Here is a 12,359-nt window from a genome sequence, read left to right on the forward strand (position 1 = left end):
AGCCGGGGTCGGTGGATCAGCCTGTAATCCCGCGCCTTTGGGAGGCTGAGGTGAGTGGATTGCCTGAGCCCGCGGGTTCAAGACCTGCCTGGGCAACTTGGTGAGACCTCATCTCTACAATAAATCAGAAAATTAGCCGGGCATGGTAGTGCACGCCTGTAATTACAGCTACTCAGAAGGCTGAGGTGGAAGGATCGCCGGAGCCCAGTAGGCGAGGCTGCGGTGGCCGGGAGCGGCCACTGCACTCCAGTCTGGGTGACAGAGTAAGACTCCAACTAAAAAAAAAAAAAGGATGACAAGTTTGCTTTTCTTCCCCCAGTGACTTCTGATTTTCGTTCCATAGAGAAGAGTCCAGGTGGGTGTTTATCCTCTCTTCTCCCAGACCTGAACCACCAAAGGAAACTTTCTCTGGTTCTGTCCCTAGTCTTTCTCATGAGTGCCAAGGGAAGATCCACGGAGAAGAGCCCTTGTGTCTGTGGCTTCCAGGAATTCTTACCCACTTGTATGGTGACTCTATCTTCCTTTCTTCTTCAGCCATGAGCAAGTCAGTGCACTTGTCTCAGTCTCATCTCCCATGGATGAACCTGCCTTTCATTAGGTTTCAGGCTGGTTGGTTCCCATGTAATCTCAGCTCTGTGATGGATTCAAGAAAAGTTAGGGTTTTGTAGTCAATCTGGCTTTTTTCTGGTTTGGGCAGGGGGAGTAATGCTCTTTTTAGCTTTCTGTCTCCTGAGGGAAGTGAATATATAATTAATAATAACAAAATATAATAATATATACAGTTTTATATCATCTATAACAAGATAATAAAAGGGGTATAGGATATACGTGCAGCTGAATTGGCCAGTGTAGTCACATGGCATTGCATGCCAAGTCAGGTTGTATGCTTAAGTCATTCAGTGTCTATGAGTGACCAGGCAATGTTGAGGTTGAGGAGAGTATTAACTTGATTGACAACAGTTTGCTATAGGATAGCAGTCTGTGTCAGGAGCAAGGACTTGGATGCTGTTGGGGGAAAAGAGAAAAGTAAGGAATCACAAGAGAGACACATATTCTGAAGATCCACCAGCTACAGGAGGAGGAACTTGTTCTAGGAGAAGGGAAGAGGTCTGGCAGAGGGCAGAGGACCTACCTGAACCCTGGAGAGCAGAAGGGTGTGATAAAAGGGAAGCTGAAGCTTGCAGTGGATGTGGTGGAGTAAATTGATCAGATCTGGAATGGGACCCCAGCCTTGACACCATCACTATGGGAATCCTTCACCCTCAGTGTTATTTCTGGACAATGTCCTTGAGGAAACCGCCCCACCCCTACACCTGCTCATAGGGAACCTGGAGGTGAAGGACTGCTGAGGATTTGCTGCAGTCTGTACTACTTCCATCCTTTTTGTTAAATTTTAAGTTGGAGTCTCAATCCATCTCACAATGGCATACTCACAGTCACCGCAGCCTCAACCTCTGGGCTCACGTGATCCTTCTGCCTCAGTCTTCCAAGTAGCTGGAACCACAGACACGTGCCACTATGCCCAGCTAATTTTTTGATTTATTGTAAAGATGACATCTTGCCAAGTTGCCCAGGCTGATCTCGAACCCGTGGGCTTAGACTGTCCTTTCGCCTCGGTCTCCCAAAGTGCTGGGATTATAAGTGTGATGGGTGTGAGCCACCATGCCCGGCTTCCTTTTTTTTTTTATTTGAGACAAATCTTGCTATGTTGTTCAAGCTGGACTCGAACTAGGCTCAGGCAATCCTTCCGCCTCAGTCTCCAAAGTAGATGGGACTACAGGACTAGAGGTATGCACAACTGCACCCAGCTTGTTTCCTTCCTTTTGTAAGAAGTGTTAACATTTGTTATGTCTTCATCTCTCCATGGTAACCATTCCTTGGATGTCAAGACATCACAGATCTAACCAAACATCTGTTTATTTGTTGGCCACCTCTGTCCAAACTCTTCAGTCATAGAATACTTCATGGATATTCCTGCCCATCTTAGAAGTGCCTTTGTCATTATGGATGGACCTCTTGGATTTTGTGTCTTTTATTTTTCAAGTGTCCTGTTGGGGTTCCAAGAGCCCCATTATACAGTATCTGTCTTTCCAAACCAAGTTCTGAACCAATTAAAAAGTAAAGTTTATGGCCGGGCACGGTGGCTCAAGCCTGAAATCCCAGCACTTTGGGAGGCCTAGGCGAGAGGATTGCCTGAGCCCAGGGGTTTGAGACCAGTCTAGGCAACTTAGTGAGACAGTCTCTACAATAAATTTTAAAAATTAGCCGGGTGTGATAGCATATACCTGTAGTTCCAGCTACTTGGAAGGCTGAGGCGAAAGGATTACCTGGGCCCAACAGGTTGAGACTGGGATGGCTGTGAGCATGCCACTACACTCCAGTCTGGGCAATGGAGTGTGACTCAGACTAAAAAAAAAAGTACAGTTTATATCTCAATAAATCTGTCACCAAACATGCACACCAATACAAAAGCATATGGGACATAAAAATGTTATTTATACATAAAACACAATTGGAAAATGTGATTTATTGCCATTCAAATGTACTTCCTAATACAGAACCCCAGAATAAGACAAACTTATCCCAGGTTCAGGTAGTGAGGGATCACCACAGGCTCCTCCATATTGTGGCCTGTCTCTGTAGTTCTTTGAACATAGGGGAACGGAGCAGAAGGTAGACTCACCAGGGCCAAGCTAGTTCCCAAAAAGTGACTGAGCTGAGAATTCCCAGGTCTTATTCAAATTAGCTAGTCAATTTAGTCCACCTCCTCTGGAGAAGAGGGAATGGGAAAGAATTATTTCCCCCTCCAACACACAGACACACACTTTGGTGCTATCCCAGCCCTTGATCTCTTGGTCAGAGTTTGCTAAATCTGCACTCTCCTCCAGAGGTTGTTGATCCCACTGGCACCTGCCACAGACCCCGTGCATGCCCTTTAATAAGATAATAGCAAGAATTCCCTTCTCGGATCTCTCTGCCATGGGGCTTCTCATCCCAGAATGTCATTCAGTTATGACATTCATTCAGGGTAGTGCCCAGCAAGGGGCTTAGAGGCATTGGTGAAATATTGAGGGTGGGGTTGGTATCCTGAGCTCCAAGGTTAAGATTTAGTACTACAAGGGGCCACAGTTAAGGGGCCTGGAACCTTCAGCACTGGGAGGTCTGGCTGTCCTCTACTATGGGAAAGGTCCTTTCACCTTCTGGAAACAGAGGGGTCTAATATGTGTCCTGTTTACATGCAGGGTCAGCCTCTTGTTCTTCCACATAGATGTGGAGCCAGGTTCACACAGTGAGAGCCCTTGGTGGAGTAAGCTCCCAAGCACAGCCCATCCTGAAACAGCACCTGTTCCCATGTGATATCTTGATCTGTGTGGTATTTTATCTCAGTAGCTCAGTCTCCAAGATTTAAAACACTATTGTTGGCTGGGTGTGGTGGCTCATGCCTGTAATCCCAGCACTTTGGGAGGCCAAGGTGAGAGGACTGCCTGAGCCCAGGGATTTGAGACCAACTTGGGCAATATGGGGAGACCTTGTCTCTACAATTAAAAAAAAATGAGCTGGGAATGGTGGCATGTGTCTGTAGTTCAAGCTACTTGGAAGGCTGAGGCAGAAGGACCACCTGAGCTCAGCATGTCAAGGTTGCCAGTGAGACTCCAACTATTAATAAATAAATAAATAAATAAATAAATAAATAAATAAATAAATAAATAAAATGACTATGTCCTAAGCTTGTGCTTCCTGTCAATCATAGGTTTATCTCTTTGAAAATAAGACAGTTTGGCTGGGCACAGTGGCTCACGCCTATAATCCCAGCACTTTGGGAAGCCAAGGTGAGAGGATTGCCCGAGCCCATGGGTTCAAGACCAGCCTGGGCAATTTGGCGAGACCGCATCTCTACAATAAATCAAGAAAAATTAACAAGGTGTAATGGTGCATGCCTGTAGTTCTAGCTACTTGGAAGGCTGAAGTGGAAAGATCACCTGAGCCCAGCAGGTAGAGGCTGCAGTGGCTGTGAGTGTGCCACTGCACTCCAGCCTGGGAGACAGAGTGAGACTCTGACTCAAAAAAAAAAGAAAAGAAAAGAAAGAAAATAAGACAAATTACACACAAAAAATGAGATGAAAAACCCCTCCAAATTAAAAAATAATAATAAAATAAAACACTGTTGTCCAGCCGGGCTTGGTGGCTCAGCCTGTAATCCCAGCACTTCAGGAAGCCGAGGCAAGTGGATTGTCTGAGCCCACAGGTTTGAGACCAGCCCAGGCAACTTGGCGAGACCTCGTCTCTACAATAAATCAAAAATTATCCAAGCATGGTAGCACACACCTGTAGTTCCAGCTACTTGGAAGGCTGAGGCAGAAGGATCACCTCAGCCCAGCAGGTCAACGCTGGGGTAGTCATGAGCGTGCGACTGCACTCCAGCCTGGGCGACGGAGCAAGACTCCGACTCAAAAAAACCATCAAACACTATTGTCCTTAGCACTCCCTGCCTCCCACCACTTACACAGTCAGCCCACAAAGCCCTTGACTTGATCCCAGAAGCATCTCCACCCCAGCCTTTCCTGCCATCCTTACTGTTGTCCTCACAGGCCTTATTTCTGGCCTGAACTTGGCAGTAGATTCCAGTCACATCCCTCTGTGCCTCCAGTCTTGTCCTCTCTGCCCCCTCCCACCCCCACTACCAGTGCATTCTCCACATGAAATTATCTTCCACCAAGAGGTTACATTACCACCCTCCGTGTACAAGTCTACTGGCCCCCAGATAGCACTCCCTGACCTGCCCACGAGAGATGTGCTCACATACCTCTTGCTGCCTGCCCATGTGCCACTGTCTCCCACAGCGCTTCCACATAGTAGTGTGGTCCTACTTCCCAGATGGCTTCTGGAAGCTCAGTCCACATGAGGACTCTGTGGACAGCAGGTCTCAGGCATCACTGGGCTGTCTCTTTGCTGCTATGTCTCCTGTGTCCACTCCACACAGGTGTGTGGCCTCAGACTGGATTTTACACCTTTCTCTTAAATATTGCTCTTAGCCTTTCCACACTCCTGTTGGAAACACATTACCTTCTGATTTCTAGTTGTTTAAAATGTTTTGTTTCTGTTCCTCCCTAGCTCACAGGACCATTTGCATTCAGGAGCTACACCTTCATCAACAAAGCCAGTTTCAGGGTTTCACTTGCTCTACAGTTTTGAGAAATGTTAATATTTTCATTTTGGATTTGTTTTTTCAGAATGTGACACCAAGGAAGAGAACCAAACTACAGACTTGAGTCTAAAGCCATTAATGTCAGAGGACATAGCAATAATTCTGGAGAAAACACCCTTGGGGAGGATTGATCAAGAAAATACTGAAACAAAGAGAAACTTCTCTCTGAGTCCAAAACCTACTGGCCACAGTGATGTTCAGGTTTTAAGCCAGAGTGTGCCACTCACTCCACATCAGGCAGTACCTAGTGGAGAGAGACCCTACATGTGCATTGAGTGTGGGAAGTGCTTTGGTCGGAGCTCCCATCTCCTTCAACATCAGCGTATCCATACTGGGGAGAAGCCCTATGTGTGCAATGTATGTGGGAAGGCCTTCAGCCAGAGTTCAGTCCTTAGTAAACACAGGAGGATTCACACAGGTGAGAAGCCCTATGAGTGTAATGAGTGCGGAAAAGCCTTTAGAGTGAGCTCAGATCTTGCTCAGCATCACAAGATACACACAGGAGAGAAGCCTCATGAATGTCTTGAGTGTCGGAAAGCCTTTACTCAGCTCTCTCATCTCATTCAGCATCAGCGGATTCACACAGGAGAAAGACCATATGTGTGTCCATTGTGTGGGAAAGCCTTCAACCACAGCACTGTCCTGCGGAGCCACCAAAGGGTGCACACTGGGGAGAAGCCTCATGGGTGCAACGAGTGTGGGAAAACCTTCAGTGTGAAGAGGACACTGCTGCAGCACCAGAGGATACACACTGGGGAGAAGCCTTACACATGCAGTGAGTGTGGAAAGGCCTTCAGTGACCGCTCGGTTCTCATTCAGCACCACAATGTGCACACAGGAGAGAAGCCCTACGAATGCAATGAGTGTGGGAAGACCTTCAGCCACCGCTCTACCCTGATGAACCACGAGCGGATCCACACTGAGGAGAAGCCCTATGCATGCTATGAGTGTGGAAAGGCCTTTGTTCAGCACTCACACCTGATCCAGCACCAAAGGGTCCACACTGGGGAAAAGCCCTATGTGTGTGGGGAATGTGGGCATGCCTTCAGTGCACGCCGATCTCTGATCCAGCATGAGAGAATCCACACAGGTGAGAAGCCCTTTCAGTGCACAGAGTGTGGCAAAGCCTTCAGCCTGAAAGCAACCCTGATTGTGCACCTGAGGACCCACACGGGCGAGAAGCCCTATGAGTGCAATAGCTGTGGGAAAGCCTTCAGCCAGTACTCGGTGCTCATCCAGCACCAGCGGATCCATACAGGCGAGAAGCCCTATGAGTGTGGGGAGTGCGGTCGTGCCTTCAACCAGCATGGCCACTTGATCCAGCACCAAAAAGTACACAAGAAGCTGTGACCCACTGCCAATACAAGAATCCACCCTCACAGAAACTGCACATACAACTGCAGGCAGCCTTCATCCCAGGAGAATCTTCTAAGAGTTAACTCTACAGGAAACCCTTCTTTGGTGATTCAGTGTCACAGAATAACTCTAAAGAGAAGCACTGGGCATGTTCTTCCTGTGAAAAAACTTTAGAGAATGCCTGTTTTATTTCTTCATCATCTTGAGGTTATACTGGAGAGTAATCATACAATTGTAGTGAGTTTTTGGTAAAGACAGCCATAATTCTTTCTTTAACATGAGTTTATTTGGAAAGTTAAGGCATAAGAACTATTGTCCCAATAAAACTTTCTTACATTATGAATAAAGTTCTTTTTCTTAGAACACTACATGCTTTTCCGAAATATAATTAACCATTCTAGTTGCACTTAAAAGTTGGAAAATTGGACTATTTTCAGTAGTCTTAAAATACTAAAGTCCTATGTGGATAAAGTGATATAAAAAGAAATTGTCAGCCGGGCACAGTGGCTGTAATCCCAGCACTTTGAGAGGCAGAGGCGAGAGGATTGTCTGAGTCCAGGGGTTTGAGACCAGCCTGAGCAACATGGCAAGACCCTGTCTCTACAACAAATTAAAAAATTAGTCAAGTGTGATGGTACATGCCTGTGGTTCCAGCTACTTGGAAGGCTGAGGCAGAAGATCACCTGAGCCCAGTAGGTGGAGGCTGCAGTGGCTGTGAGCGTGCCACTGCACTCCACTCCAGCCTGGGTGACAGAGTGAGACTACAACTCAAAAAAAAAAAAAGAAATTGTCATCACATACTTTGTAAAATTACTGGAAATCCTAGGTGTGTGTGGAAACACCTGTTATATGTGGGGGGGGAGGAAAAGGCTAAAGATTAGTGAGAAATTATGTAAATTTAGAAAACCCTTAACCTGATGCTTTAACTTCATTTATGATCAGAAGGGGTATCCTCTTTAGTTAAAAAATTCAACTCAAAACCTGCCCTTTTGATCTACAAACCCTGTGCCCCAAAGACCATGGGATGTCTCAGCCCTGTAAGTCCCATCAGGTATAGGAGGGGAACTCCACACTTAGAGTAGAACTCTAGCTCTATGCCAAGTGGGTGCCTCTTTACAACTTACAGTATTTCCACACAAAAACATAACTAGAAAGACAAGTCTTTGGTGCATATTTGGCTATCTCTAATATTTCTATTCCTATATTTGAAAAGTTTGTTTTCATTTTTTTACTCCTGGTTCAAGAGTCTCATGTCCATTCCCATATTACTATGATGAGCCTGGTTTATTAATAATTTAAAATTTGTATTTGTTTAAAATTATTTGTTTTAAGGATATAGTTCTTGAAACTGAATTTGTATCAGAGCCATTTCTGGTAGTAGCCAGCTGCAAAAGGAACAAAGGTATGAGATTCAAGACGTGCTAAGAGCCTAAGATGGAGGAGGGCTCTTACACCTCCAAAGTCTGTCAGCTTCTTGGAAAAAATGAGCACAGGGCATAGATCCTTAAGTCCACAGCAGTACATCATAATGCAGACAAAAGTGTGTTTCCCCTTCTATATGCAGACATTAGTGAGAGGAGCCAACAACAATAAGATATTAACTTCAGAGAGGAATTGGTCACTAACCAATGTGTTAACTTGAGAAAGGAGCTGAGATCACTGCTGTTTTACTCCTGAGCAGCTGAAACCACTGAAGTGAAACTCCAGGGGAACTAATATCACTGAGGTGTTACTTCAGAGAGATTGAGGTTACTCTGGTGAAACCTCAGCTCAGGTAACTGAGGTGTTACTTTAGAAAGGAGTCAATGCACTGAAGTGTTGCTACAGATGGATGAAATAACAGGGTGTTACTTCAGAAAAGACGATCACTGTGTTTCTTTGAAGAGGAGCAGAAATCGCTGAGGTGTTACTTCAGAAAGAAAATGAGACAATTGTGGTATTCTGGAGGATCTGAATACAGTGAGGTGTTTTATCAGAAAAGAGACAAGATCATTGGGTGTTAGTTCTTAAAGGAACTAACATCACTAATGTATGCTGCAGAGTAGCTGTGACCACTGACTTCAGAAGAGCTAAAATAACTGAAGTGATTATTCCAGTTAAATCACTAAGGTGTTACTTTAGAGATTAAATCACTGAGGTGATTCTTCAGAGAAGTCAAGATCACAGAGATGTTTCTCCAGAGGAGTTGAAATCACCAAAGTGAAACTTCAGAAAAATGGAGACCATTGGGGTGTTGTTTCATAAAAGAGGTGAATTCACTGTCATTACTTCAAAGATAAGAATACCGAGGTTGGTTGGACTCAGTGGCTCAACCTGTAATCCCAGCACTTTGGGAGGCCAAGGTGAGTGGATTGCCTGAGTCCGCAGGTTCAAGACCAGCCCGGGCAACTTGGTGAGACCTCATCTCTACAATAAATTTAAAAAATTAGCTGGGCATGGTAGTGCACGCCTGTAGTTCCGGCTCCTTGGAAGGCTGAGGTGGAAGGATCGCCTGAGCCCAGCAGGTCAACGATGGGGTGGCTATGAGCGTGCCACTGCACCTCAGCCTGGGCAAGGGAGTGAGACTCCAACTCAAAAAAAAGAATACCGAGGTGTTACATAGAAGGAGCTGAGATCACTGAAGTTTTGCATCAGAGAGAAGCTGGAATCAATGAGGTGTTATTCAAGAGAGGAGCTGAGATTACTGAGGTATTTATTACTACTTCGGGGCCAAGATGAGATCACTCACGCGTTACTTCATAAAGGAAGCAAGGTATTTTACTGTAGTTGAGATCACAGAGATGTTACTTCAGAGAAGTTGTGATTGCCGAGGTGATTCTGCAAAAAGGAAATGACGTCACTAAGGTGTTACTTTAGAAAGGAGATGAAATAATTGAGGCATTGCTTCACTGGAATTCAGATCACTCAAGTGTTACTTCAGAGATGGCGAGATCAGTGAGGTGACTCTTCATAGAGAGGAGCTGTGATCACTGAGATGTTACTTCAGAATGGAGCTGAGATTACTGAGGTGTTACTTTAGAAGAGGCTTAAGTCACTGAGGTGTTAGCTTGAGTGCCAAGAAGATATCACCCAGATGTTTCTTCAGAACCTAAATGAGATCACTGTGCTGATACTTTAGAGACAAGTTGAAATCACTGAGATGAAAGTCCAAAAAGTTAAGATCACTGGAATGTTACTTCAAGAAGAAATGAGACCATTGGGGTGTTATCGGTTCCCCCTCGAAGGGAAGCTGCCCATCCTCATTGAGTCCACAGCTGTTCAGAGCCCACTACTACTCAGGTCACAATTTCTAATCATGTGGAAGAATTAAAGACAAAGTCATGTTTCAACAAGATGAGAATAATAATTCAATTAAATTCAATATACAGGAATTTTTGTTTAGGAAGTCTGTATGTGTTACAGGACAGCTTAAGGTACACAGAACAAGTAGTTCTGGATTCCTAAATCCTCCAATAACCTAGAGTTTTCAGAGAAATCTTTCCAAAATATAGTTTTCCTTAAACAAAGTGAGCCTAATATTCTGCCTGTTCTTGCTGTGTCTGGCTGCCATTGATCCTCTGGTGAGCATGCAGGCTCAGGTGTCCACGGAGGCAGGAAGTGGGCTTCAGTGACCCTGTCCATGGAGAGGATTCCCAGACTTCGTATTTTTTAAACTCACCACCTCCTCTACAAGGAGCAAGAGGCAAAAGGCCTACTGGACATTGTCTCTGCCTTTTTGGGATGTGATATCAGAAGCCAAAATGACCTTCAGGGTCTTCTTACTGATAACAGTCTTCTCAGCCATTACCTCCTGCTTCTGACTTAACATCAGCATTCCACATTTATTTTGGATTTTTATTTTATTCAGAAGTCTTTTTTTATCTTTTTGAGTCAGGCTGGAGTTTACTGCTTACCACAGCCTCTACCTCCTGGGCTCAGGCAATCCTACCACCTCAGCCTCCCTAGTAGCTGGGACTACAGGCACACACTACCCATACCCAGGTTGTGTGTGTGTGTGTTTGTGTAGAGACAAGGTCTCACGATGTTGTCTAGGCTGATCTCGTATTTCTGGGCTCAAGCTGTCCTTTCTTCTTAGCCTGCCAAAGTGCTGGGATTATAGGCATGAGCCACTGTGCCCAGCTTTAGTCAAAAGTCTTTATATTAGGCTGGGCGCAGTGACTCACGCCTATAATCCCTGCTCTTTGGGAGGTCAAGGTGAAAAGATTGCCTGAGCTCAAGGCTTCGAGACCAGTCTGGGCAACTTGGTGAGACTTCATCTCTAAAATAAATCAAAAAAATTAGCCAGATGTGGTGGCGTGTGCCTGTAGTTCCAGCTACTTGGAAGGCTGAGGTGGAAGGATCGCTGAAGCCCAGCAGGTCGAGGCTACAGTGACTGTGCACGTGCCACTGCACTCCAGTCTAGGCAACAGAGTGAGACTCCAACTCAAAAAAAAGCCTTTATATTTTATGTATTTAGATATTTATTTTTATATTGTTTCTCCTAATAGCTACTAAAGGTTTGAAACTTAGTTATCTTCAAATTTTCTTTTCTTTTTTTTTTTTTGAGTTGCCCAGGCTGGAGTGCCATGGTACAATCACAGTTCATTGTAGCCTCAATCTCCTGAGCTTAGGCAATCCTTCCACCTCAGCCTAGTTATCTTCAAATTTTCTATTATTTTAGAAAACATTTTAGACCACCTGGAATTTATTTCCTTGGACTGTGCATAATCTGACACTTTCCAATAAAAATGCAATGACTGGAACAAATATTTGTAGTGAAAGAAGATCGATAACTTCGGCTAAAGATCTCCTATAAATCAGTGGTCATAGGACATGAGCAGGCAAAGGGAAAATGCAACCATGGGAGCCTGGAAAAGGCTCAAGTGTGCCAATTCCAAAACAAAAACATGCCATCCCCTAATCAGTAAAGATTACCCTGAAATGACCAGGGCTGTGACGGTATGGGAAAATGGATTTTTTCATGCTTTGTTGACATTGTCAATCAATTCAATACTTTTCCCCCATACAACATGCAAACTTTACCAAACAAAAGAAATCTGGTAGCTACACATAACTTTTCCCTGGAATTCCTTTGAGTCACAAAGTGGCTTCTGCTGTGCCTTGCCTCACTCCTCCAAGGTATGAGGAGACAGTGGTGTGATCCATTTCTTCCCTGAAAAAAAATAACAGCACGCCAAGGATCTGACTTGGCAAGTGCCAGGCAGTCCTGAGGCAGCCCTGAGGCAGAGGAGTACTCTTGGTAGACAGACTGGGAAAACTCAGACCACCAAAGGCCATCCAAAAGGGGGAAAGGTGGGGGGAAGCTAGAAGGGTCTTATCTAAGAGTTGAACTTGCCTTGGGCAGGAGGAAACCTTTGGGAGTAGGAGTGAGATCAGAATGCTTGGGGCAGGGGATCTCTACTCTGGCATATCTGGGTGAGTTTGAAGAGCGCTTTTAGTTTCATGCTTAGAAGTTCCTGAACTGAGAAACTCAGGTGAGGATCATGTGAAGTTCAGGGGTCCCCAGGATCACTCTCAGTTCAATAATTTGCTACAAGGACTCACAGAACTCACCTTGAAAGCTGAAATTTTGCCAGGTGTGGTGGCTCACACCTGTAATTCCAGCACTTTGGGAAGCAGAGGCCAGAGGATTGCTGAACCCAAGGGTTTGAGACCAGCCTGGGCAACTTGGCAAGACCTTGTGTCTACAATAAAAAAAAAATTAGCCAGGCTCAGTGGCTCAGCCTGTAATCCCGCGCTTTGGGAGGCTGGGGTGAGTGGATTGCCTGAGCCCGTGGGTTCGAGACCCACCTGGGCA

General features: G+C 45.2%; 1 protein-coding gene across 2 annotated transcripts in view; it reads left to right on the forward strand.

Moving 5' to 3' along the window:
- ZNF250 (zinc finger protein 250) overlaps positions 1-6,927 on the forward strand; it is a 20,835-nt gene extending 13,908 nt beyond the window's left edge. For both annotated transcript variants that reach the window (XM_008061842.2, XM_008061843.2), the window contains exon 5: positions 5,232-6,927. In XM_008061842.2, coding sequence (XP_008060033.1) covers positions 5,232-6,556 — 1,325 coding nt within the window. In that variant the 3' untranslated portion in view covers positions 6,557-6,927. The remainder of the gene's footprint in view (positions 1-5,231) is intronic.
- Positions 6,928-12,359: the final 5,432 nt, after the last annotated feature.

Source organism: Carlito syrichta, unplaced genomic scaffold, assembly GCF_000164805.1.
Source record: "Carlito syrichta isolate Samal-C Ts95f unplaced genomic scaffold, Tarsius_syrichta-2.0.1 Scaffold305629, whole genome shotgun sequence".
NCBI lineage: Eukaryota > Metazoa > Chordata > Mammalia > Primates > Tarsiidae > Carlito > Carlito syrichta.